Source organism: Lonchura striata, chromosome 3 (genome assembly GCF_046129695.1).
Source record: "Lonchura striata isolate bLonStr1 chromosome 3, bLonStr1.mat, whole genome shotgun sequence".
Classification (NCBI taxonomy): Eukaryota; Metazoa; Chordata; class Aves; order Passeriformes; family Estrildidae; genus Lonchura; species Lonchura striata.
This window is the reverse complement of record NC_134605.1, coordinates 70,750,209-70,775,721: the sequence shown is the minus strand read 5'-3', so window position 1 is coordinate 70,775,721 and position 25,513 is coordinate 70,750,209. Positions and strand designations below refer to the sequence as shown.

Sequence of the window (25,513 nt, the reverse complement as noted above, 5' to 3'; positions counted from 1 at the left end):
TATTTACTTGAATTGTAGAGATATGAAAGGCAAGGGAAGGAGAGAAAACGTCTCTCCCATTTTAAACTCATCTTCCACAAGCTAATGTGATAGTGTAATGTGAAAGTACAGAAATCTGAAATCTAGTTCTGAATGTCTTTTTACCTCTCTCTCAAGAGATATTACTCAGATTTAGTGTGACATTTCAAAATGTCACCATGCCTATCTCAAAATTTAACACAGAATAGATATCTACCAGATACTTTAACACAGAATAGATACCTACCTGCTTTAATTCAGAACCCAATCTATACGTGATGGCATTCTAAGAACCTCTTCTAAGAAGTTCCTACTTATTAAGTAAACACTCATCATTACATGACAAAGATCCTTATTTAGATGGAAATAAAGACAGACTCAAACTTTGTTTTATTTTTTAATAAAGTTTAAATAGTTAAAGTAAGAGGAAAGAGTACGTTTTAAAGCCAAGCTATTTCTTTGTTCCATGCTAGGCCTTAAAGTCGGATTTACTGGCAAATACGGGCCATAAGAAGAGCTGTATACTTAAAATGCTGGTGTAGAATATATTAAAATAGCCAGTGACTCACTCCAGATTACCTTAAGACAAAGGAAACACAATCTTCTACAGTTTTTGAAATGTATTGCCTCTTATCCTGATTAATGGAAAAATTATCCCTACAAAAGATTTTTTTTTTAAATATGAAGACTCTACAAAATATTTGCTTTATCCATTGGCAGGACTTTGAAAATCTCCAAAATATTTAGATTTGTGTGCCTAAGGAAGTTTATAAATGCCAATCCAACACTGTAACAAAAATTCCAAACAGAACTGGAAATTAGAATAACTTACCCAAATCATCTCACCATAAGAATATTATATTTCAATTCTGCATAAACACAGACCAGCATGGTTTGTTTTGTTTTAAAAATTCTTCATGTCCTACAGAATACAGCATAGGTTTGTTTCATTAGTACCTTTACCCTTCCATTTCCTTAATGCTATTTCCTCATTAACATTCAAAACAGTATCTAATCTGTCTACAGATTTCTTCTGCCCTCAGGGCTCTTCTTAGCCTCAACCCTATCCTCACCCATGAAGATCCTTCCCCTCTAGCTTCAGAAAGAGGTTTTTGTTCGTTCGGCTGATTCTCATTTTCTTCTTTTTCAGATACAGGTAAGTATCCTGCCATAAAGGGAGCATGGGAATGAATGGGAACAGCACTGGGAATTACCGGGACATTTACATGCCAAGTCCATGAATAGGAGCTTCTGGCAGCCACTATTTTTGAAAGAAAAATATCATGCTTTCTTTATATTGGATAATATTTGACAGATTGGATAATATGTCTACTATAAACATAGTTTTGCGTCACAAACAGCCACAAACTGCAGACAAAGCAATAGAGCACAGAGTTTGATGAATTTAGTGTAACAAAAAAAAAAAATTGTAAAGTTCAAGTAGCATCTGCAATAGTAACAAACATTTAGGAACCAAAATGATCCAATAATCTGAAAATACATCTGCTACACTAATAAAAAATCTGTGCAATGAGATTATAAGATTCCAAATTGCGGACTGATTGCACAGGGACCACAGATGTAAGAAAGTATTAGCTTGGAAAAGCTTCAGCTTTCCAAAATTCAAAATCATTAAAAAGCAATCTGTTCATCATTCTACAATTTAACTGTTTCCTAGTCTCTGGGAATAAACAGCAGGATACAATCCTGTTCACAACATCCCTGTAGCTTAAAAAACAAAAAACCAAACCAAAACAACAACAAAAAAAACCCCACAACTTTTTAAAGTAAATTAAGAAAATATATTCTTAAAGAAAAAAAACCTAGATGAGCACAAAGAAATGCTATGACGAATCCTGAGACAAATTATCCTACATCGTTGCTAGTCTATGAAAACTGGTTTGAATAATAAGCACACTGGAGTATTCAGTGACAGCATACAAATCAAGAGTATTTGTAATTATTAAGTTGTGCATGTTTTTAACTGACAAAACATGCTCACGGGCTTACTTTAAAATCTCTCACTGCTTGTTATCAAAGTTAAAAGATCATTTGCATACCAATACATATACTGTAAACATGAACTTCTCATTAAGGAAAGATGGATTTACAGTAATTTGATCTTTTACAAAAAGCTATTGGTAACCAAATCTCTCAGGGTCTAACTTTCTAGAAAATTAAACCAATGTTTCCACCCTCAAAGCTGAAACACTACCTCTTTAGGAAACAGCCCTGTTTATTTGTTAATCAGAAATACAATCAAGTGGCATATTTCCATTTGCTCTTCGGCTGACAGTTTCAGCTTCATTGTATTTTACAAGAAAACAGCAGACTTGCAGAAGTCCTGTAAATTCTTTCATATCGCAACTGATTTAATTACAGCGGTGAACAAATGCAGCAGTGATGCAAAATAAGATCAGCCCAATTGCCCTTATCTGATGATAGGATCTCTCTTCCTGTTTGGCTTACAGCAGTGAGGACTTCTTGTTTTGTTTCAGCTTTTTGTTGGTTTCTTTTTTTCTGGTCAGGCTGCCTCTGTCAAGACTGGCAGAAGCAAGAAGTTGACATGCCCTTAGAATTCCAGCTTCCAGAGAATGATCCTCATAGGAATATAGCTGAGTTTCAATCAGTAGGTCGGGGAATGATACTAATGTGGAGAAAATTATCTGGATAGCTCATATGTTCACTTAGCCACTGAATGGGTGTTTCCAGCATTGGCTCAATTCCATGAATCATCACTTGAGTCTTCTGCTCTCCATCTAATTCAAAGAAAAAGAGAAACCACTAGTATACCATTCAAAGTTCACAGGAAGATTAAACATTTACTCATACTTAATTTACGGTAGATTTAATTGGTGTTACAGAGTTCAACATTTAACAGAATGAAAAGTAGGAAATATCAGTATGGAGAAAGCTGAGATTTGTAGAATCTAAAACAGAACCTTTGAGTTAAAATTAATTCCAAGACAAAACTGGAATTAAGTAAAATTTAATGAAAGTGCCACTTTTCTTTACTAGTTGCAAGAGGGTTTTTTTTTTAATCCTACAGTGATCCCAGCTTGTTGTCAACCCAGTTAAGGCACATCCATCTCACCCAGCTGTAAGGCATATGAATTTTACACAGATCATGCTTAAAATGTTGAGCTTCCTAAAACATACTGCTAAGTTGTGTCCTTAATAGTGTGATCTCTTGAAAGAGCTGGACTATGTGTAATATAACACATGTATTATTTCTGAAGTTTATTTTGCTAAGAATAATTTACATAAATTCCTAGCAATATTTCAGAGTTACTCCAATGGCAGAGCTGGCACTGGCATTTTCTCAGTTTCATCTCTTGGAAAAGCAAAGTTAGCAAATTATTCCCAGTATAACAAGAGTATTTTCTAAGAATATTTCAATCTTTTTTATTTATACTTGTCCCGGAGGATGCAAGTACTTTGATCCTTTGATTCAAATGATGGGAACCAGCTAAAGCAACTGACATAACAGTCATGACATGAACTAAAACAACAAAAAATGCAAATTTTTTGCAGAGACAAGGGAGGAGAAGAGCATATGAAATATGCTTCAAATAATTGGTGGGGGGTGGGGGGGGGCAAGTAGGCAGTGACCTTTCACTCATTTTGTTCTATACTATGGCATTCTCACACAGACCTACCACAGTAAAATCCCCATTCAGTACTCAAAAGTATTACTGCATTCACTAATTGGCATTTTATGTCCCTCTCCAGTGTTTTTATTACAGAACAAACCACCATCCTCACCAAGAGCTGCATGGAAGAGAGCAGAATCTAGGAGTGTAGGTACCATTACTGGTTCTTGCATTCAGCAGCCCCAGTTATAGTGTAATTGCTATTTTGTAACACAGATGAAATTGCATTTATTTGGTAGTCAAAATAATTTGACAGCTGCCTGAAGAAGTTTGTAATATAATCAGCTATCTATGCCCACACAGCTGGTAAAAAAATCATCCTAAACATGTAGTTGACTTTATGCTAGTAATAATTCTTCCTGCAAGAGCAGACAGTTATGTTTGCTTAAAATAAAGCATTATACTTTTGTTACTTGTTACCTACATATGGTATATTCTGTTCAAAGTCTTGATTCTCTAAATGGCATAATACATACATTATCACACTAAATTAAGCATAAACACTTGCTGGTTTCTGGTTTTATTGCAGACAAGTCTGAAGAACAAAGCACATAATTTAAAACCCAACTTCTGGTATTTCTAGCAAAATAGGTATTTATTGGGCTGAAACACTACCAGTCAGATTGTCAAAAAAATTAACTCCCAAAGAAAAGATCTCAGAAACCCAGTTGTGGCGGTGCATTCATTCATTTACAACATCAGTTTTCTTTCTTAGAAATTAGGGAACATCTAAATATTTTTAAGTGACCTCCAAATATATGTATTTAACACTTTAAAATGAAAACATGCTATGTCATTCCTTAAATTGGTGTGAGTTAGTGACTTTTTCTTAATGTTTCATAGTATTATTTAATTTTCAGAAACAACTAATTTACATAAAACCAGATGACAGAATGCATCTTAATCTTTTTAGCCCAAACTTGAAAAAAATAAGATTAAAAGTCTTAGAACCTCAGTATAATTTTCTTGCCATTAGAAGAAAGGCTCTTCCATTATTGTGCAACATATGTATGTGTTGCATGTGCCTACTCTTGCTTAAAAATGAAGTGCAGGTAATCTTGATGTCTCCTTCCTTGCTCCTTACCCAGCTTTGTCCCTTTCTCATACAAGTCTTTTATTCTGTCCCTTGGCAAACTGAGAAAGCCTCAGAGGTCAATGAAGAATTTACTAGTTTAATTAAAATCTAAATCTCTGTATTAGCATTGTTTGTGCTTTAGTATTGTCTCTGACAAAGCATCACTTCTCCTTAATTCCTCTTCCCCTTGAGGCTTGACTGAAGAGATCTTATCTCCCAATTCTGTATTTACTGCAGCCTTCTTTCACAAAATTCATTGTTTTTACTTCAACATTCTTCTCTCCTTTTGTTACTAGGAACCACAAACTCTCACTTAAGGCACATTTACCCAAACTTTCCTCAACTTTCATGTTTTCCATCACAATTTGGATTATAAATCAGAGTCTCTCTCATATGGACTCTACTTTTTGTAGCAAAAAGTTGCCAACAGCAAATACACTAAAACAATTACTGAAAAATATTCTTATTTTGTCAACAGCTGTCTAATTATTAGCCATTTCCACTGTGATCTGAGTTCTGAATTGTTTGCTAGCTATCATGAAAACTTCATCTACCTGTTTTAGAGATACAATAGATTACTAGATTTACAAAATATTTTCTTTCCATGATTTTAGATGCATCTTGACACACCAACTGTTGTCCTCTTCTTCCCCATCCGACATTCTATGATCACAAGAAGCATTTTTAAACTGAAAAAATGCAGCTACAAAGTGTACAAGTTGCTAAACGCAACATGTATTTAAATTAGTGGTATAAAATTTAAGCTACCTACTTACAAAGTAATGCCACTCAATATCATTGGATAATGCCTGTGAAAGTTAGGGTAAATAACTCTGTTAATCTGCAGTGCACAGGTTCCAGACCTGATGATATCATTACTGTCAATACCCATTCTACAATGTTCAGTAATGTAGTGAAAAAATAAAGAGGACTTCCTCAAAAGCACTAATTCAGATTTTCCACTAACCTCACCAACATTTTTTGTCCTCTTAAAATCCTGTTAGAACTGAGTTACATGTTACTTATCACATGACCTAAGATTTTTTTTTTTTTTTTTTTTTTTTTTGCTTTGATACAAATTAGGGTGTAAGATGAAGTGGAAATACAAGAACAATAAAAGCATAGTAATCTATGTTTTATAAGTTTTCATAGTGCTACTTAAAATCAGAGTGTTTCTATATTACTGAAGTGATGCTCAAGTAACAAACACTGTTTTGGCATTTACAAAAAAAAAAAAAAAGCTAAAAATGAATTAAGTAATCTATCAGAGAAGTCGTCCCAAGATGAAATTATTTTCTTACCACTTTCCTTGTGGAGCTGTAGCAATAGAGAAGGTACTGTACCCCCCTCAAGTTACTAGAGGCAAGCTCTAAGCACAGATGGTAACACCTTTTGGTAAAACTGAACAACATTCCATCTCCAGAAGGCAAGTAACTATGCTCACATGTTTTGTACTAAGACATTTTTGAGACATTCACCTCACTGAGACCCTAACTCAAGGCTGCAACGCTTAAATTATTGACCAGAACCACACTAATTAATCATATCACAAAGTCAGAAGAGTTTTCCAGCTCTGTACAGAAAATGGAGAGAAACAAGAACCTCTGAAGTAAGGGCTTAAGAAGAGATCTGCTTTTCTGTCTCCTATAAGGTGGCTCTGTCCTCCTGATGAGGAAACCACTAAAAGAAAATATTGGCAAAGGACTCTCTTTTGCAGATAGGCATCTGCTGGAAGGAAGCAAGAGAGGGGGTGGCCTGTTGAATCTCAAGTGAGTCCTTGAGAGAGTGACTCAAAGCCCTCCTCAACCTGAGGCAGCTTGAGCCCACTCTCTCTTCTTTAAGGGGAATGCCCTAACTACAATATTCATTGTTGCTAACCCCCAGCTTCCTTTAAAACCTCTCAATATCCAGGAATCAGCAAGACACAGGGGAAGAACAAACAAGAAAATCGGTAGCCTTCAGAGAAGGTGGGAAGATGTGCTATGTCATGGTATCATACAGTACATTTTTCTCTTTCCTTCAGCTATGTAAGTTGTTGCTTGTAAACTAATCTACTCAGTAATAGGAAAATTAGCTTAGTCAGCATCAATTCAGACTGTTGCACATGAGCACTGATGCATCTAAATAAATTTTTCTACTGAGTTACGTTATTATTTGAAAGAACTGAAGATAAACATAAAAGATTGGTTTAATTTTGAGACAGATTCAAGTGCCCAAGAGCAGAATAGTGAGAACACACTGCCTGTCACAGGTACTTACTTCAGCCAGTTTTTACCCAGATTAGCACCAAAGTGCTAACCAGTGCTGCAAAGACATACTCCCTTTCACCCATACAGACAGCTCCTCTAGCCAGACTACATCTGTGATGTACCACTTAAAATTCTTTAGTGGGATGAAATACCTCCCTTCTGATTTGTGGCCTCAAGCAATCACCTGTAAGAGCAATTTAGCAGGCTTAAATCCCTTAACCTGGTAGACAATACAAGATATTCAGGCTTTAGCAAAAGTGCCCCTGGAGTACTCAATTAGAATCCTCAGCATGCAAGTTCTCTGCATAGCAAGTCCTAGAATCTGCCCGTAGTCAGAGCAGCACCACTTATAAAATTGGTTTTACAACCCTAAAAAAGAAAATAGAACCTGGTACTAGGGGCAAACAATGCATTTCTTTTATGCTACAAAGCCACAGGACTATAGACAAGGACACAAAAATGTATAAGGAGTAAACACAACCAAGTTTCATGCAGTAGCAGCATTTTAATAGTGTAACATACCTGGATGCCACTTTTTCCCAGCTGTGAAGTGGGCCATAGACATTTGGTTGCTTATCTTCAGAATATATCATATGCTCTGGAAATATGATACTAAAGGTATTCCTGACAATAGGCTATGCCATAATGTAGGAAAACACATCTTGGGACAGCATTATAAGGAGCAGACTTTTCTTTCTGTGACTGTGGTGTGGCTGCTTTCCTCCCTATTTTTTCTGCTCCTCAGATTATCTGGCAGGAGAACAGTGTGTGCTCAGCACCTGGTGCCTCAGACATCTCTGAACCTGAGGAGACACACCAAACTTTCAGTGGAAAGATTTTATCTACCTCTGTAGGATCTCTCAGGAAATTACATACAGAAACATAGCTTTCCGTAATGTGCTCCGTGTGAATAATGTAGTGTGCAACCACTAAGTTTGTTACTGGAAGATATTGCTGACCCAATTTTGAAAGCCTGGAGCCAAAACTGGGCAAGGCTAAATCTCTGGTAAGCAAAAGTGAAAATTTCCTTCTTGGAAGCTAGGCCTCAGGTCTAGCACCAAGGATCACACATGCAACTGTGTACTTATTTACAAAAGATTATTCTATATTAATAGGCAAATTCAAAGACTTTTCTAATTTGTAACTACATGTGGTAAGAAAGCACTGGGCAGTGGCTGAAGCTATTCTTCCCCTCTCTAGGCACCTCAGACTGGAAATTCTAGGACATACAGAAACAAGACAGCCCCTGACAAGTATCATAGTCTAAAGAAATTCTCCACCAGTGACTTCAGCACTGGTTGCAGAAAAGAAACAAACATATATTTGATGAACGTACTTCACTTTTTGCACTTTTAAGTAAGTAGCATCTCTAAAACCCCTCAAACCTCAATAAAGTCAGCAACGGCTTAATTTGTTAGCCCTGAAACTTGACAAAGAGCATCTACCCCATTTAACAGTAACCTGTCCAAACAGTCCCTATGTCTAATATTAAAGTTGACAAAGACAGGATACCATTTACAACAAAACAAGCTTCATTATTATTTTCATTGTGTGTGCTACAAAAAAAAACATGTGTTCATAAAATGAAAAAATAAAATTAGGCTAAGGAGCATTTATGAATATTTTCATACCACTTCTGTAGTACTTACTATAGGCAGACACCGTATATTTTTTAATTCATGCAAAAATATTTATTTGCTACAGAATAAATTAAACCCATGTATAAATTAAATATTCATGCTTTACTTTTCTCCAGTATGTTTAAAAAAAGTATTAGAAACTAACACATATTATTACAGGCTTTTCCACTCATCAACTCCAATCTAACTGGAACATCTGCAATCAGTTTCTGGCATGTGTATGTGTAATAGTGACCAAGGTACAGAAATACAGTGAGGTGTTCTGATTCCACAGTAATGACAACCTCAATATAAAGGGATCAAATAGAAAACTAAATTTGTACACTGAAAAAGTTGTACTTAATCAGCTGAGTACTAACAAGAGCTCAATACCTACGTAATTTCATGTGAAGTGCATAAAAAGTTGATTTTGGTGAAATCTCATGGCCAAATGATACTCTGTTTTTCTAATGAACCCAGCTTAAGTACTTCAGACAGCAAATGTTCTCTTTACTAAAACCAAGTATTTAATGCTTAAGAAACTATAACATCAAGGTCTAAGTTTACTACATGTCCAATTGAGCAGGAGTTTTTTTTTAGTTAGCATTTAGAATTTTTAAACTAGGAATAAAATCTTATGAGCTTTCAGAAGCTTTACACTAGCCTATTTCAGCCAGCATATCCCAGGCTGTCTTTACTATTCTGTAAATTCCATCCTGTGCAAAAACAACCCTGCTTGCCACAGCAGTAGGCTCTATTGCTAGAAGTGACTCATTTTCCATAGCAATCCTAACGTGCTTTTAACCTCACTTCAACCACACTAAGTACCAAAATCCTTATTCTTTTCCTCTCCCCAAAGCTGGAACAATGATCAGTTTCAGGCGACACACAGATGATACACTGGATCACATCAGTAGATATGCTGCTCAATATCCTCTGACCAAGAGCAAGAACACACAAAGAGTTCTGCAAAGCCAACTCTACAATAGCCTAGCCACAACAAAAGGTTCCTCTGACCTCAAAAATTTTAGATGCTGATATGTGACATGAAAGCACAGGACTGACTTTTCCTTCCTGCCTACATATCTCACCAGCACTGGGGAAAGCCACTAAGCTGACTTCAGGTGAAGAACTCACTCACAGAAATACAAGGGCAGTGCATTATTCAGTACAAATTTCTTTCTCAAAATGATTCTGTGTCTCTAATAAGGATTGTTCCAAACACAAGATGTGGTTTGGAGAATAAGAATGACAGTTCCTACATAGACTAGAACTGCCTGACATGAATATAAATAAACCATGACATAGATTTAGTTAACTATCAGCAACTAGACAATATCACTTATTTTAACCATTTAATAGTAACATGAGTTCAGTTGCTCAAACTGAAGGTCATTGTTTTCCTAAATGTCTGTTTCCAGTTTGGCTTATGGTAAATAAAATCTACAACTTTGTATTTTGTTTTAAAATCTCTTTTAAAATTAATATTAATTTTTAATACTTTACTGAACAAGCTATAGATAACAGAAGAAGAGTGTTCAACCTATCTTTTCTAACTAATTAAGTTGATTCTTTAAATTCTTCTCCAAAATAGTTAGAAGCAGTCTCTCGATCCTGAAGTGTTTTGTCACTCATATTTTCTCAATTTAATTTTTCGAGTGCCTTCACGTCATCTTACCAGAGCCCCTCATAAGAATTACTTGTCTATAATGCGAAGATAGAACTAGAGCTGTATCAACTTCAGTGAACTCTATTCTTGCAGAGTACCTGACTACAAAAGCCCAGTTCCAGGCAAGATAATAAATAAATAATAATAAATATGTACTTATATTAAATCCATATCCACTAATTTAGCTTTAATTATTGCTCTACTTCTTTACATGGTTTTGACACAGGCCAGTTGGCTGGTATCTCTGTGATCTTCTAGTGGTATAAACATCTCAACTTGAATTTAGACACTGTGACTTAACACAGAAGACAAAACTTTCTTTGTCACAGTTCTCATATGATTACATTCCTTGGATTATCCCAAGCACCATCCAGCCTTCGCTATCCCCCAAACAGAAGTGCAATATTATTATATGCAATATTACCACCATACATTAAATATCACTAAATACCGAGATGAAATCAAATACTTGGCATCACCCCATTCATAATTTTCTTTTCCATGCAACTTTTCTCCCTTGTTATTTCCTGTCATCTTTTACCTCAAGTCTATCCTCAGGTTAGATAGCCACATTTCGGAAACATAGCAAAACAATCAGATTAAAGTAATCACCACAAGTAAAAGTTTATGAAAGTTTATGATGCTTTGGAGCAGCAGATGAGAACTTGGCTTACACATCTAATCTCACAGGAGCCTGAAAGCATGTAAATGAACTAGAAGACCTTTTTGCTAGTGGACTCAAAAGATTTTCAGAGAAAGTGAATTAGGCCTGAAACACCACTAAGAAGACTAAGCCTGAGCAGACTATTTTTAACAATTTCCCAAAATAGTTAACACTGACAGTAACACCATGCAAGACAAGGGAACTTTTCCTTTTGTAAAAGAGTTCATGCAACTCAATGGAAAAGCAGATAGAGGGTGGAAACTTGACTAAAGTTTACTTAACTAAACTTCGCTGTTGTTGCTTTTAAATTATTTTATTCTTGTATATTTCATAGAAGTTTTTTAAATGGGGTTCTTGGAATAAGTCCCGAACGAATTTATGACAGAACCCTAAAATACTTTTCTTCTTATAGAAGACCTTACAAGGCTAAAATGCTTCCCATCAAACATCTAGCTTCAGGAAGAATAAAAAAAAAGTAAGACTAAACTCCCAGGGAATATTCTTCTAACACTTCTTCCTTAGCATCAGTGTCTTACCCTCATCTTTGAACAGGCAATAAACCTGTGGTAGTTTATAAAAGGCTGGGGTTAGCAGCTGAGGCTTATAAACCCATTTTCTTCAATGCATTAAGTTTGTCTATTCACATGTGAATAAAGTGAGAAAGCTCAATGTAAATCATGCTGCTTTTCCATGTAACAAGCAAGCACACATCACATTTAGATACATGAGGAACAGGCAGGGTGTGCATTAAAAGATAAACACCTGAATGCATGACAAATTGAGGCCAACTTGTCCATGATATGTTTTCCATTGTTGAAGGAGAGCTAAATCACTTTTAAGAGTTGTGTAGCTTTTTTGAACAGCAGGCATGTTGACTTACCAGAAGTTAACCCTTTTATGCACTATGCCCTTAATTAGATTTGAGGTTTCCCCTCCCTCCAAACAGTGTAAAACTGACCTTCAGAAATTAGGACTCTCTATCTATACAGTTAGGGAGCTGAACATAAGCAATGTGGTTCTTGGAAAAAAAAAAAAAAAAAAAACCACCAAAAAAATCACATTTGATAAAGATTTATCTCTACAAAGTTTGGTCCAAAGCAAATAAATTTGCTGTAAAAGACCTTGTTACTAACAGTTTGTGAGAACTTTTATAATGTCATTGTTTTCAAAATGATATTATGCCAAACAATAACAAATTCTCTATGCAATCATATTATATATTTCCAAAGCATATGCACATTCATATACTTTTAAAGGTTTTTAATGGCATTCTTGAACTTCCAACCTCAAGTTTACTTCATTTTCAAGTTACTATAATTCACATCATGCCTACAAATATACTGTGATCCTAATGGCTGTCCATCTTTTATAAAGAACTTTTCAGCTAATCAAATGATGACCTATTCCTACCAAAGCACAGAAGGATTACTGTTTCTAAAAATCACTCTCAATACAGAAGAGACCAGCACATTCACTTGTTTTCAATGCTAATTGCTAGTTTATCTGCCCAATTTAATACATTAAATTTGAAAGTGGACATTGGGATATAATTACTGTTTAAAACCATTTGGCTGAAGAGTGATAAGCGACACATACAGATTCAGGGCTTAATGGCTGTTATTTCATATATATGTGCCTTCCCCTATTTAAATAGAGAAAAATAAACTGATTTTTCCTTTTTAAAAATGCTACTTCCAAAAATATTATTATGATACTTAACAAAGTACACAACTTCACAAGCAAACTACATGTGAAAATTGAGATGAGCTATTCAATTATATTCAAAGTATGGACAGTTTTGTTTCATGTCTGACAAATTCTTCAACCTCTGCTAAGCTGATCAATAAAAAGTCAGCTAATTGAATCCATTGATGTGAAAAACCACAGGCTCAAGTCTGTACTGCATACATCAGGCTGAAGAATTTCTGCTCCAGCCACGGTGGTAATAGGCAGTGGGGTCAGGTCAAAGAGGGTTAAAGTGAGTCAGGATATAGCCAAAGGAATACATCAAACACTGATTTTAAAAGGGCAATTAATCTTAGACAGAAATGCTTCCTGAGGAATGAGATCTCAATCTTAAGAGCACACTACATGATGTAGCAGTAAAAATGTACATATACAAGCTTAGAGAGCTTTCATCCTGTGATCACAAACAGAAGGGGAGTGCTGTTTATCAGAGAAATACAAACCCTTGCTAAAATACTTACATTAGCGTCTTCCGGCCCTTAGTCATCGAAAAATAAATTCTGTAATGAGCGGACTGTAGAATTTGCACACATGAAATACCTTTTTTTTTGGTACACGTACTGTAAGTTCTTTTGAACAGCTAGTAGACTAAAGTATTTAGAGATCTCTACCACAGTAATATTAAAGAATCTATCACTAAAAAATTCAGGAAGGAGTGGTGAAAGGAATAATGGAATACCTGCAGGACTATACACTAAAATAAACTGTTCTCGAAACAGCTACCTGGTCAGAGTTAAAATTGGAAGAAAGTTTTCATCAAAAGTTCTTTTTAGCTTCTCCATTCCAAAATACTACGACAGTTAGCTGCAAAGCTGATAGACTATAATATAATCTTTGTTTTTAATGAGAGTTTGACTCATAACCTAAATATTTTTCATTTAGAGTTCAGAAAATATTTTTCCACTTTATAGTAGAAAAATAAATCCATAAAGCTTACAACACAAACATACAGCATTTGCAAACGAAATTTGCTATGTTAATATCATTAATTAGTTAGCAAGATTACTAGGAATCATTAGCTGTGTAGACAAATATATAGAGGCCTGAAATTAATTACCACAATCTGGCTGCATTAGCTCACAGTACTAAAGAGAACTGGCTTTGTAACCATCTCTCCATCTGAGGATATTGATGCCCAACATCACAAGTGCCAGGAGGGCATCTATTTGTGTATCTGGTTCATACATTTAAGCCAAGCTGGCTTCTTGGCTTCAATGGCTGGTGACAGCCTGCACAAAGATACATAGTGAAGTCTGGTAAAGTGTAGAGACCTGCTGCATTTTGCCATTGTAAATGTGGTGATGATACCATCTGCAAAAAGGACAAGGAGCACAAGTGCATTCAGATCTTCACTGTCTGTAGCACCTCCTCTGCACAAGCTAAACCACTGCATAAGACTTTAGCTTCAGCATAAGGAAAAGTCTCACTTCTATTTTTAACACATATTCTCCAAATGGCTACAGGTGCACAGTAAAAAATAAAGTTATCCACTGTTAATCCACTAATTGTTAAGTTATTAAAATTTCTGATTAAAATGGGGTAGTCACACAGGGGACAACTACCATCAGCAAGTGCTGCTGAATCCCTAGAGAAGAGAGTAGGACACATAGTGGATTATTATCCTTTACATTACTGGTAAAGCTGCTATTTTCCTCCTCATTATTTTTGTAGGCACTTTAGTTTTGCAGGTTCTATTTTTTCCAGGTCTATAAGAAGTTTATCTCCTGGAAAAATCAGGTTATACTTACATGCATCAAGGCAAAATAGAACCAGACTAAAAGAGAGAGATGGAAGGAAGACAGGAATTATTTTACTCAATCAATCCCCAAAGACACAATATGTACACCTAATTTAAAGGTATAGATATATTTTTTAAAATGGGCCAGAACCCACTCTTTGAACTTCAGGGCAAATGCCAAGGAACACCTCATGCCTACTCAGCTAAATTATCTACCCCTTTCTACTGCCTATTGAGAATAGATCCCAAACTCTTAATCCATAAACCCTGTTTAAACTTTCTGGTAGACTATTAATATGCCTTGATCAAAATTATGGCAAAGAACTGCTAATAGTCTTACAGCACCAACAATACATATTCCAGCCCACTTCTGTTTACTAGTAACCCTGAGACCACATCATTTAAATCTGTTTGCAGGCTGCAGTTTCCTGGTTGAGAATTTCACATTGTGGATCTTCACAGAGGGTTATTACTGTCTCCTGGAGTTTCTGATAGACCCAAATCTCCAGTTACTCTTGCACTAATTACAGCACTAAAGGCATTGTCACATTTTCTGTGAAACTAGCCATAAGAAATATCCTGTAAATCTATGTACTTTGTGTACTTCAGCTATTGCTGACACACTTATTTCTGCGAGCAAGGATATATAAGAAACAAGAAGGAAGGTTTCGTTTGGGTTTAAGTTTTTGATGGCTCACTCATACTGAGTGACCTCAGTGGCCTCTGGAGTAAAACAGACTAATTTAGATCACAACTCAAAATAATCCAATTCTTAACTCTGCTACTGACCTCAGTGTGACCAGGTACAAGCCACATCACCCCTCTGTGTCTCTTAATTTCTCCTTTTTTGTCTCTCTTCACTCATCTTTTATCTAAGTGATAAATTCTGTGGGAACACACTGCAATGTGTACAGTGCATAAGGAACCTGCGGTCTCCTAAAACACAAAAAATACTCATTTTAAAACTGAAAATTCAACACAACCAAAAAACGCTGTCAAGACACTTTGATCCAAACAGTTCTCCTAAAACTCACATTCATAGCAGATGACTAGAAATCAGGCAGATTTTCTGTCAGTAATTTTCCACAATCTTTTCTTAAGTGCCTTGATTTCCAAATCTATATAGCACTCAGTCAGGAAATTGGTGGTAGGACACTGATGTTCCTAGGAAGAGCAAACTATTATTCTAGGATGAAAAACCTCACCTCTCTTCTGGAGAGCATTTTAGAAATGATGACTTGTGATTTTTAAAAGTAAGCTAAATTTTGAAGAAGTTATTTTGCTCTGTGGAGGATTTTACTTTCTCCATTTCATACTACTACTGTTAATGATAGAATTAAAAAAATTCTTGTTGTGTCTGAATAAAGTCATTGGCCTTTTGACTAATTTAAAGAGAATAGTCTGGAGTCTGATACTAATAAAACTTATTGGGTGGCCAGCAGAACAAATTCAGCTGAAGCTGAATAAATTTCCAAAGGCTTGTCCGAGAAACAGGATTATTTCCCTATTTGCTGTACCTCTTCCTACAGTCTACCATTCTGAATGTGCGTGCCTGTGCATGCCCAGAAACCACTTCTAAGTCACATGGAAAAAGCACATTACTCTTGTGATGTTAGCAAAGTTGCTGGATGCAACAGGAAAGAGTAGACTAGAATAGACTGTGGCAGTTGGAAGGGACCTACAATGATCATCTCATCCAACTGCCTGAGAAATCCAGGGCTGCCAAAAGTTAGAGCATGTTATTAAGGGCATTGTGCAAATGCCTCTTAAACACTCACAGGCTTGGAGCATTGCCCACCTTTCTAGAAAACTGTTCTGGTGTTTGACCACACTCATGGTAAAGAAATGCTTCACAAGGTCCAGTCTAAACCTCCCCAGTGCAGCTTTGAGCTATTCCCACATGTCTTATCACCAGCTACTCAGGGGAAGAACTTAGTACCTGCCTCTTCACTTCCTCAGGAAGCCACTCGTCACAGGACATGACTTCCAGCTCCCTCACCATCTTTGTTGCTTCCCTATGGAGGCACTTGAGTACCTTAACAGCCTTACATCATGGTACCCAGAACTGCACACAGCACTCCAGGTGAGGCTGCACAGATGCTAAATAAAGTAGGATGATCACCTCTTCTTACTGACTGTGCTGTGCTTGATGCACCCCAGGATGTGGTTTGCTCTTTTGGCTGCCAGGACACACTGCTGCCTCATACTGAGTCTGCCACTGCCCAGCATCCCCAGACCCTTTTCTGCAGGTCTGCTCTCCAGCCACTCCTCTCCCAGTTTATATCTGTGCTCCACGCTACTCTGTCCTAAGTGCAGGATCTTGGCATTTGGACTTACTAAATTTTGTACCATTTGCCAGCAGGAAAGGAGGAAACCAGTCATAAGCTACCAGATAGATAATCCTTGTAGTCAATTGAGGTAAAGTCAGAGAAACCCTTAAAACCAAGCTATGTTCAGTGTTTCCCAAGAAACTGTATGCAGAAACATCACAACTAGCCCCACACACCCACTACATTTCCTTTTAGGAGCAAGTGAGACAGAACATTCTGCACACAACAGAAGCCCTCTCTGATTACGTAAAGAGTTTGTTTAGAAATGAAAATGGCTAAGAAGAAGCACAGCTGCCACATTATTCTCAGATTACCTGCACCTTTCCATGTGGTAATGACAAATTAAATTGATATTAATTAATTCTGTAGTAATGATTATTAATTCTATAATCTCAAGCCAACCTCTGGACTTCCAACTTCAATCCCTTTTGATCAGAAAGGACTACTAAATCAAAAGGTATGCAATTTGAACACAGAAAAAAATGTTTTCACTTCAACTTAAAAAAAGGCAACTGGGACAGGTAGGTGTTTGTGGGCATATAAAAAAAAAGGAAAATCAAAAAGTTGGCAGTAAGATGAAAGTCAGATGCAGAAGGATAATCCAAGCAGATGGTCTAGTTAGGAAAAGATAGCAGGCACAAATAATGAATGACTCACACCAGAAAGGAGAAGTACAGGATGACCTCCTCCAACACGGAAAGCACCACTGAGTCAAGGATGCAAGGAGGGCGGAACAGCTTAAGGAGTGGTCTGAAGGTCAGTTGTGGCCTGCAAGAGGACTCCCACGGCAGAGGAGACAGTGGTGTAGAATTCGTATGACTAGCAAGCTTTTAACCATCTTTTAGTACACCCACAGTCTACAAGACCTCTAACCCTTCACAATACTCTCATAGACACGTGGGATGAAAGTGTGGCTAACAAAGTGTCTAGAACTGCCCAGGACTTGTTATATTTTTTAATTCAGTTGGCCTAGGAAAATATTTCAACACTATACCTCCACAACACTGAATAGCAGACCAGTCTGTAGAGAGCACATGCAATCAGACTTACTTGTTAGACATGGGGAGCAAAGACTTCCTCAGTTTGCTCACCATAGAAGCAGCAAGGAATGGGATAGTGCCGTGCTGCTCCAATTCCCACAGTAAGCCCCACGTCAAGCTAATTCTAACCTCAGGCGGAGCAAGCCCAGTCATATTTAATGTCTATCCAAAGACATTCACACTGCATAAATTTACCTCCTTCTGTTGCACAATTTCTCATTTGTATCAAAATTAGGAGTCTACATGGCAAATCTAATCTAAATTCAATTTTCTGTTTAACTAATTTACTGGAAGTCAATGCTTAAAAAACTGAGGGAGAACAAAATTAATATGTAGTCTCTCATACATTATACATTAAAAAAAGCTGAGAGTTAATTGAAAACAGTTGATCCCTAATTTTACAAAATCATTCAGTACAACAAGTCTTAAGAGAAAAATCCTGAAAGTCTTTTTGATCCTTGTTTTATTTCTGAAAGAACTAATGACACTGCTTTAGAAAGAGGTCAGTTCACGCAGCTTTTCTGAATGAACAACAATGCTGTGAAAACTGGGAATGATTGATAGCCTACTGTTTGCGTCATTATGTCCAAATGTTTACCATTTGAGCCTTCAAGAAAGCATGAGACAAAAATCAAAACAAGTTTTATGAAGACTTCAACAACACTAGCAAATTAAAATTGTATCCAGAATTGTTTAGACATGATAGCAGTGCAAGAAAACTGCTTTCTTTTGCATTACGCAGTTTTTAACTTTACATTATGCCCAATGTCTTAAATTTCTGGTGGGGAAGAGGAAAAGTCTTTCCCACCCCAGAAGTCTGTTTTCTATCATTTTAACCCTTTACCTCTTCAAAGCATTCTGTTGAACTCAACACTGTTTCCCCTTGCAGTTGCTGCTTTGTAGTTATGTAAGAGCATACTGTGTTCCTCCCTTTCTCCTAATAAGATGAGTCACTATTTCTAAATGAACTGTTTACAGTATTGGGATGTTCATTTACAGGAACTTCATAAATGTGCACTAACCAAATTTTTTTTTCAATAGTTGTGAGTTATTAACTTTTTTTTTCCAATTTGATAAATGCTGACATTCAAAACTGATATTACTTCTGGAAACAAAGGCCCTTTAATTTGCAACAGGAATGCTATCACCAGATACAGAAAATCATGGGGGAACACAGCATGGCTTCCTTGAAGCAACAGATAGATAACACTTCATTTTATTATCTGCCATAAACAACAGTGTTGCTGTAAGCAGGTGACCTAATCCACCTAATCTGAGTAAAACTGAGAATTTTAGACAGTAGGAGAGAGTAGCCATGGCACTATCTCTTTCAGGGATGGATAATTTTGTTATTCATCAGTCTGAGGAAGAATACTCCTAAGTAACATGTTCTATCATATCAGGTGTGTTTCCTTATGCTATAGTTGCAGGCAACAACGTGGTCTTAACATCTGCTCTCCCTTGCCTGCATAGAAACTTCAACCACACAGTGTAAGAGACCACAAGCAATATCAAGCTTTATCTCAGCCTGTTCCTGCATAATCCACTAAATCTTCCCACCAATAGCAATAACTCTGAATTTATTTAAATGACTGCCTAATTTTCTGGAACTGGAACTACTACAGACAATTGCACTTCACCACACAAAAACTGTCCAGTTAAAAGAACCAACTTTTCTCTGTGCAAGTGGCATCCACAAGCATAGGATAGAAGATCAGACAATGAGTTTACAGGCAGCAGCATGAATAATCAGAATAATTTGATCCTAACCCTGATTCTAAACACTCATGAATGGGTGTTTCGTATTAAAATTAAAAAGCCATCTGTCATGAGCTTAGATTCAAAACTACACGATACACAGTCTACCAGAAGCAAAGCTGAAAGATTTTGGATTGTTGGCTAGAAAGGATAAATGTAAAATTTCAAGATTGTAAAAAGGCGGATGAGAAGGGTGACACTGGACAACTTTATTCTGACTTCCCTGAGTAACTAATCAGGACACTGGTCATCTTGGAGGACAAATGAAAAGCAAGAAAAACTGGGAAATGGAAGAGTGCTGATAGAGAGGCATAGTTCCTAGGTGTCAAAATATTTTAGATTTTTGTATCCAGTGATACAGAAATTTGCTGGTAAACTCTAGAAAACTGAAGTCTAGATAACAGAACACCACAGGACAAAAAAGAAAAAACTAACAGAGCAGAAGTGACTGTTGACTACCCTATAGAACTAGATCTATTCCTGTTAGGAAATCAGCTAAGGTCTGCAGCCTTTAGACGAAATAATAATTATGGAAATACAATAAGTAAAAATATACTAATGCACAATTTAGGTTTATCCATAGTAAAATTTCAGACTGAGGTGACTTTAATTTATGAACTGCTGTGTAACTGATAAAATACAGTTCAGTAACTAAACATAAACATATAACATGCCATAAAGAAAGACTACAGAAGGCTACAATACAGAAGAAGTGATTATTGGATTAGTTTGAAAATAGTGACTTTAATACTTATTAAACATGACAAGAAGGACTTCATTGCTTCTCAAACTTTATGCCAACACAGGAAGACCAGAACAAAGAAAAAAACTGACACAAATGAAATGTATCAGTGTTCAGTGGAAGGTGGTGACCTGGTCTTACTGTTCCTGTTGCCACATAACCACAACCACTGCCTATGAAGCAGCTAAATAAGGACCATGTGAAAAGAGAAAATATTCAGCTGATAAGAAAACAGATGATTTAACACACTTGCTGTCTAAATACTTACTCTGACACAAATTAGAGAGGGTTATATTAGATCAGTTCTAATCTAGCCTTCTGGAAGAAAGTGCTGCACAGTACTGCAGGAGGAGTAATACGAAGTGAAAATAAGTGCATCCTCCTTGAAGCTTCTCCGAACTTTTCATTATTCTTAGAATTCTTGTATGTTTCCAGTACCTAAAGGAGGCCTATAAGAGAGCTAGAGAGGGATCTTTTTACAAGGCATGAAAGTGATAGGAAAAAGGGAAATGGCTTTAAATTGAAAAAGGGCAGGTTTAAATTTGATACTAGGAATAAATTCCTCACTCAGCAGGTGGTGAGACAGTGGCACAGGATGTGCAGAGAAGCTGTGGATGCCCCATCCCTGGAAGTGTTCAAAGCCAGGCTGCATGGGCCCTTGAGCAACCTGGGATAGTGGAAGGTGCCCCTGTCCATGGCAGTGGGGCTGGAACTAGATGAGCTTTAAGATCCCTTCCAACCCAAATCATTCTATGACTCTGTGTTTGCTACTAACAAAGACAGGCATTCTCCTTGTTGCTTTAGAAAAACAGACTATCCTTTATAGTCAAGATAATTAATGTAATTGCCAATAGTTTTAAGAACTACAGTGGCTTCTTAGTGCTTGTTCCATTGCTTTTCTTTTCACTTTCTGACCATTACTACTAATGTTTTAAATGCTTGATACGTATTTTGACAAATGGGTTCCCAACTCCCGTGCAGACTGCTCCAACTCCACTGCAGTGATTGAGGACAAGAGAAGATAAAGCCAACACTCTTTGCAATCTGAAGAGTTAGAGCATGGACTCTAAACAGAAGCTACTCTTTGCTTTTGGTATAGCAATGCCCATAACTAAGTCTTTTGTCAACCAGTTTTTCTCTGATTAACAGCTTAAGCAGATGAAACTATTTAGCAATCCAGAAAGGTGAGCAATGTACAGATCTCATTAAGCAGAAAAAAAAAATTACAGACATATATGTATTTTTAAAAATATATGATTATGTATATATATAATTGAATAAAGGACAAGTTTGAGGAAAGACAGTAAAGTATGGGTTGGGATAATAACAGTTCAAAGTTTTCATTTTTTAAAGTATTTCAATGAACAATAAAAGCCTTGAGTAAATAGTTTCATAAGCTAATTTAAATAAAACACAGTATTCTAAACAGTTACCCACAGTCTATAACAGTCCAAAATAATATTGACACAGCATTTTACAAAACTAATTTTCACTATCAATCTTTTAATGTCATTATTCAACCTGTTCTTTTGACGGTGCTCTTTACACCGTGTTTCCAACAGCTGGTAATCAATGCTTATATTCAATCCACACCCATATATATATTTTTTTTCATTGAAACATTTTTCTCAGCACAGTTAAAAGGAAGACTTAATTATATCCATGCTTCCTAAAGCAAAGGCATATAGACACTGTGGGTGGTTCTTGAAACCCTTCCCTCCCTCTTCTTGTGGTGGTCCCTAAGAATCTGGCAGCAGGAACAGCTCAATATACAGCTACAAATGCTGAGTCTGAAAACCATATATTCTCTGTGTTCCCACGGCACAAAGCTCAGTTACGGATGTCACCACAGACAAGCAACCACACCACAATTACCGTGAAGCTTCCAGTTGAATGAAAAGTCATCGGAAAAGAGAAACCATAGAGGAAAAGGGGGGGAAAAAAAGTCAACAGATGGAGAAGAAAATGAAAGAAAAAACTCATATTGATTGTGTTGCACTGAAGAAAAGATGCTGTTAATGTCACCAGTGACTCAATTCTAAAGAGGGAGGTTAAATACAGCTTGGAAAATTATCTAATAAGCTTTGAAAAGAAGAGTAAAAGATTTTAAAAACCTGCTTCACCAGTATCTATTATACCATTAAGCATACTTTTGATGAGATAGTAATTTTACCTCCTTTGTTCAGAAAAATTAAGTAAATCTAAACTTCAATAACTGAATAGTCTGAAAATCCAGACATGAAAAGGTTTTTAATTATTTTCTAATAAACCTTTGATAATGTATTCTATTATGTTATAATATTATTTTAAGGCCTCCACCAGAATAAAGTGCAGATTAAGACAAAACATACAAGTTTACAAGAAAAATCTTAGAAGACACTAAGGTCCAAAGAGGATGATTTTTAGTGTCTGACTACAATTTATTTTTCCTTTAGAAACCATTTTAACAAGAGTTTCCTGAACTATCATCATTTTAGAGATCACAAATTGAAGTCAAAGTGATATTATAGCTGGAAATATTAATTTTTTGGAGGGTGGGACAAAAGAATAGTTATGAGAGACCTAAACTTTACTTCAGAGGGTACACTCAAAGGCCCAGAGTTCTCACTGATTTCAAGTACAAGAAAGCAAACTGGTCAGTTCACGCTGATCACTGGATTTTTCTGATGCTCCTCTCTATAAAATGGGTGGATTTGTAACACCCATTTTGCCTGCAATCACATATGAATGAATTCTCCAGGGGAAAAAAAAATTAAATTCTGTTCCCAAAGGCAGTATTCAGCTGCCTAAATTTTAATACTTCTTAAAGCACATTAATTCTTGATTTATCCTTCCAAGAATCAGGACTGTGATTTTTCACTACACACACCTGACATTAAAACACACCCAGCCTGGGCAGAAAGACAATAGTCGCACAGAAGACAAAGAGAGACAAAGGCAGAGAGCGATTATAAGCCGAATGGTAAGTATATAAGGAAATTATGATTGTACAGCCAGTCTACAGCTCTGACACCTTCTAAATTTCAAGTATTCAACTTCAAATGGAGACATCTGCTTTAGAAGTAAAACCTTTACATGTAGTATCCCAGGTTTCCAAAACATGCTTGCAAATTAAACCCTCCTATACCTATAACTCCTCTGTATTTTCAACTGATGGAACATCTGTTGGTAGAGGAAATTTGTTAAATTCTCAGTGATCCAGCATCAGAGAAAATGACTTTACTGAATGAGTTTCATGGAGACTTCAGTAGCACCGATATCCTGTGGTCCTGCAGTCTTGGGAGTTTAGTCTACTTGATGGAAAAGGGTAACTCTTTTCCTCATTATGGCTGCTAACACTTCTACAGGCAAAACTCAAAAGTGGCACTAAACAGTCTGGTGTGTTAGTTGTTTTTTTAATAGTTCAAAGCTGTATTAGAGCATGAATGCTTAATATAGTGCATGTTACATTTGAATAATGAAACAGTGTATTTAGTCAAGCAAGAGAATAATCAAATTCACTTACTGGCTAAATTGAATAATCAGTGAACAGAGTATGACGACCTCTTGCAGTCAAGCCTAAACCAGCACTGTCCTTCCCTGTCCACGATCCTTAGCAGTAAGAATCACTGCTGCCATGGGCATCCATCTTTTCAGGTCAGTTTCCATTATGCCTGAATCTTTCTTGATCATCCCTCCATTTTGTTCTAATTCTGCTTCTTCCTTTTTTCTTTCAATGTTGCCATGCCTAAATTTCTGCTTTGTATTCCTGTCTGCAGTACAGCAAACACTGAAAAGGCTTTCCTCAGTCCTTTATCTGACAATTCCCAGCTCCACCTGACAACTTCTTCACCTGCAGCTTGTCATTCTGCCAGCACAAACCATCCTTCTTTTCAACTTCTGATTCAATTTGCTTCTCCAAATCCCTTCTGTGAATCACTCGGCCAGCAGGATATCTACTCACCATTCTTCCACAGATGCGTTGCACAAGCTCTGTGTATGCTCCACAAGCAATACACTACTTTTTTGCCTTCATCCTTTTATCATCTCCTACCCCACTTACTCTGTCCAGGTGTTCACATTTATTAAGTCAGGTTTTGGCTTTTACCCCAATCTCTTTCATCCTGCCACATTGTTTATAGTCACTCTCCCAATCACATTTAATGATTCCCAGATCTGTCACTTTTTTCCAAATTACCTGCTCAGTCAGATTCTCACCCCCTCCACTGATTCTGCGTATCAGCCTACCTCCACATCTCCTCAGAAGCCCACATTGTTTTCTGCATTTAGCTCAGCTTCCCTACCTTTCCAGCATACCAGAAGGGGAGAACGCTCACAACACAAGAGGAACAACTGAAAATACAAAGCTGTGTTACAGGTGAAAATGTGCCGAGTTCTGCATAGCTCACACCATGTGAGGAAACAGCTCTGTTAAACTCTTAAGTTTTCAAGTTACTCAGTAAAAATTTGGCCCAATTAAAGCAGATGTATAAAGTAATAGACAAGCATATTCCAACACTCCAAAACCCAGCGAATTTCACATCCCTCCTCATATGCGTAAGAACAGTACCTACTTCAGTTTCTCTTCTTCCAACTTTTTTTTTTTGTCCAGGTTTAATAAATGTAGGGTTTTTTTAGCTTTTAACAAAAACAAAGCAAGCAATTAGCACAGCATATTTCTTTTCTGCTGTCCAAGGTTGGTGCTTTTGTCAACATCTGAGAAGAAGGCCTACTGATGGGAAGCATCATCACTGGTATTCTGACAGTAGGCATTACACTTACACTTTCAATAAGGGCAGTTAACTAGTACATTCACCATCTGCAGCTTTGACAAATCTACATAAAAATTGTCATCCCTTAAATCCTGGAATAACTTGTGCATAAATGCTTATGAGTTTCCTTCATTGTATTTGTGCTCCACTGCCAAATTAAAATGCATCCATCCTTCCCACTGATTTTTTGAAATTCCCTCTGTACCTTTTCAGTAGCGTGTGTATGATACTGACAGTTAAGTACTTAAAGATGGTTAAACTCACTGGTGCTAACATTCATGTATCTATCAGTATCTCCCTTTATCTTTTGGACAGTTAGTGGAAAGCATTATTTAAAATAATGTTCCAAAATTTAAAATAGCTTTAGGAAAAATGGACACATGGTTAGCAATATTCCATATTTTTCTTAGCTTCTGTTATTTTTGGAAACTATTTCCATGTGTTTACAAGTATTAAAAAAG

General features: G+C 36.5%; 1 protein-coding gene across 2 annotated transcripts in view; it reads right to left on the bottom strand.

The window, feature by feature from the left end:
* Positions 1 to 402: 402 nt before the first annotated feature.
* ATG5 (autophagy related 5) overlaps positions 403 to 25,513 on the bottom strand; it is a 71,276-nt gene continuing 46,165 nt past the window's right edge. For both annotated transcript variants that reach the window (XM_021553822.2, XM_021553823.3), the window contains one exon: positions 403 to 2,777. In XM_021553822.2, coding sequence (XP_021409497.1) covers positions 2,641 to 2,777 — 137 coding nt within the window. In that variant the 3' untranslated portion in view covers positions 403 to 2,640. The remainder of the gene's footprint in view (positions 2,778 to 25,513) is intronic.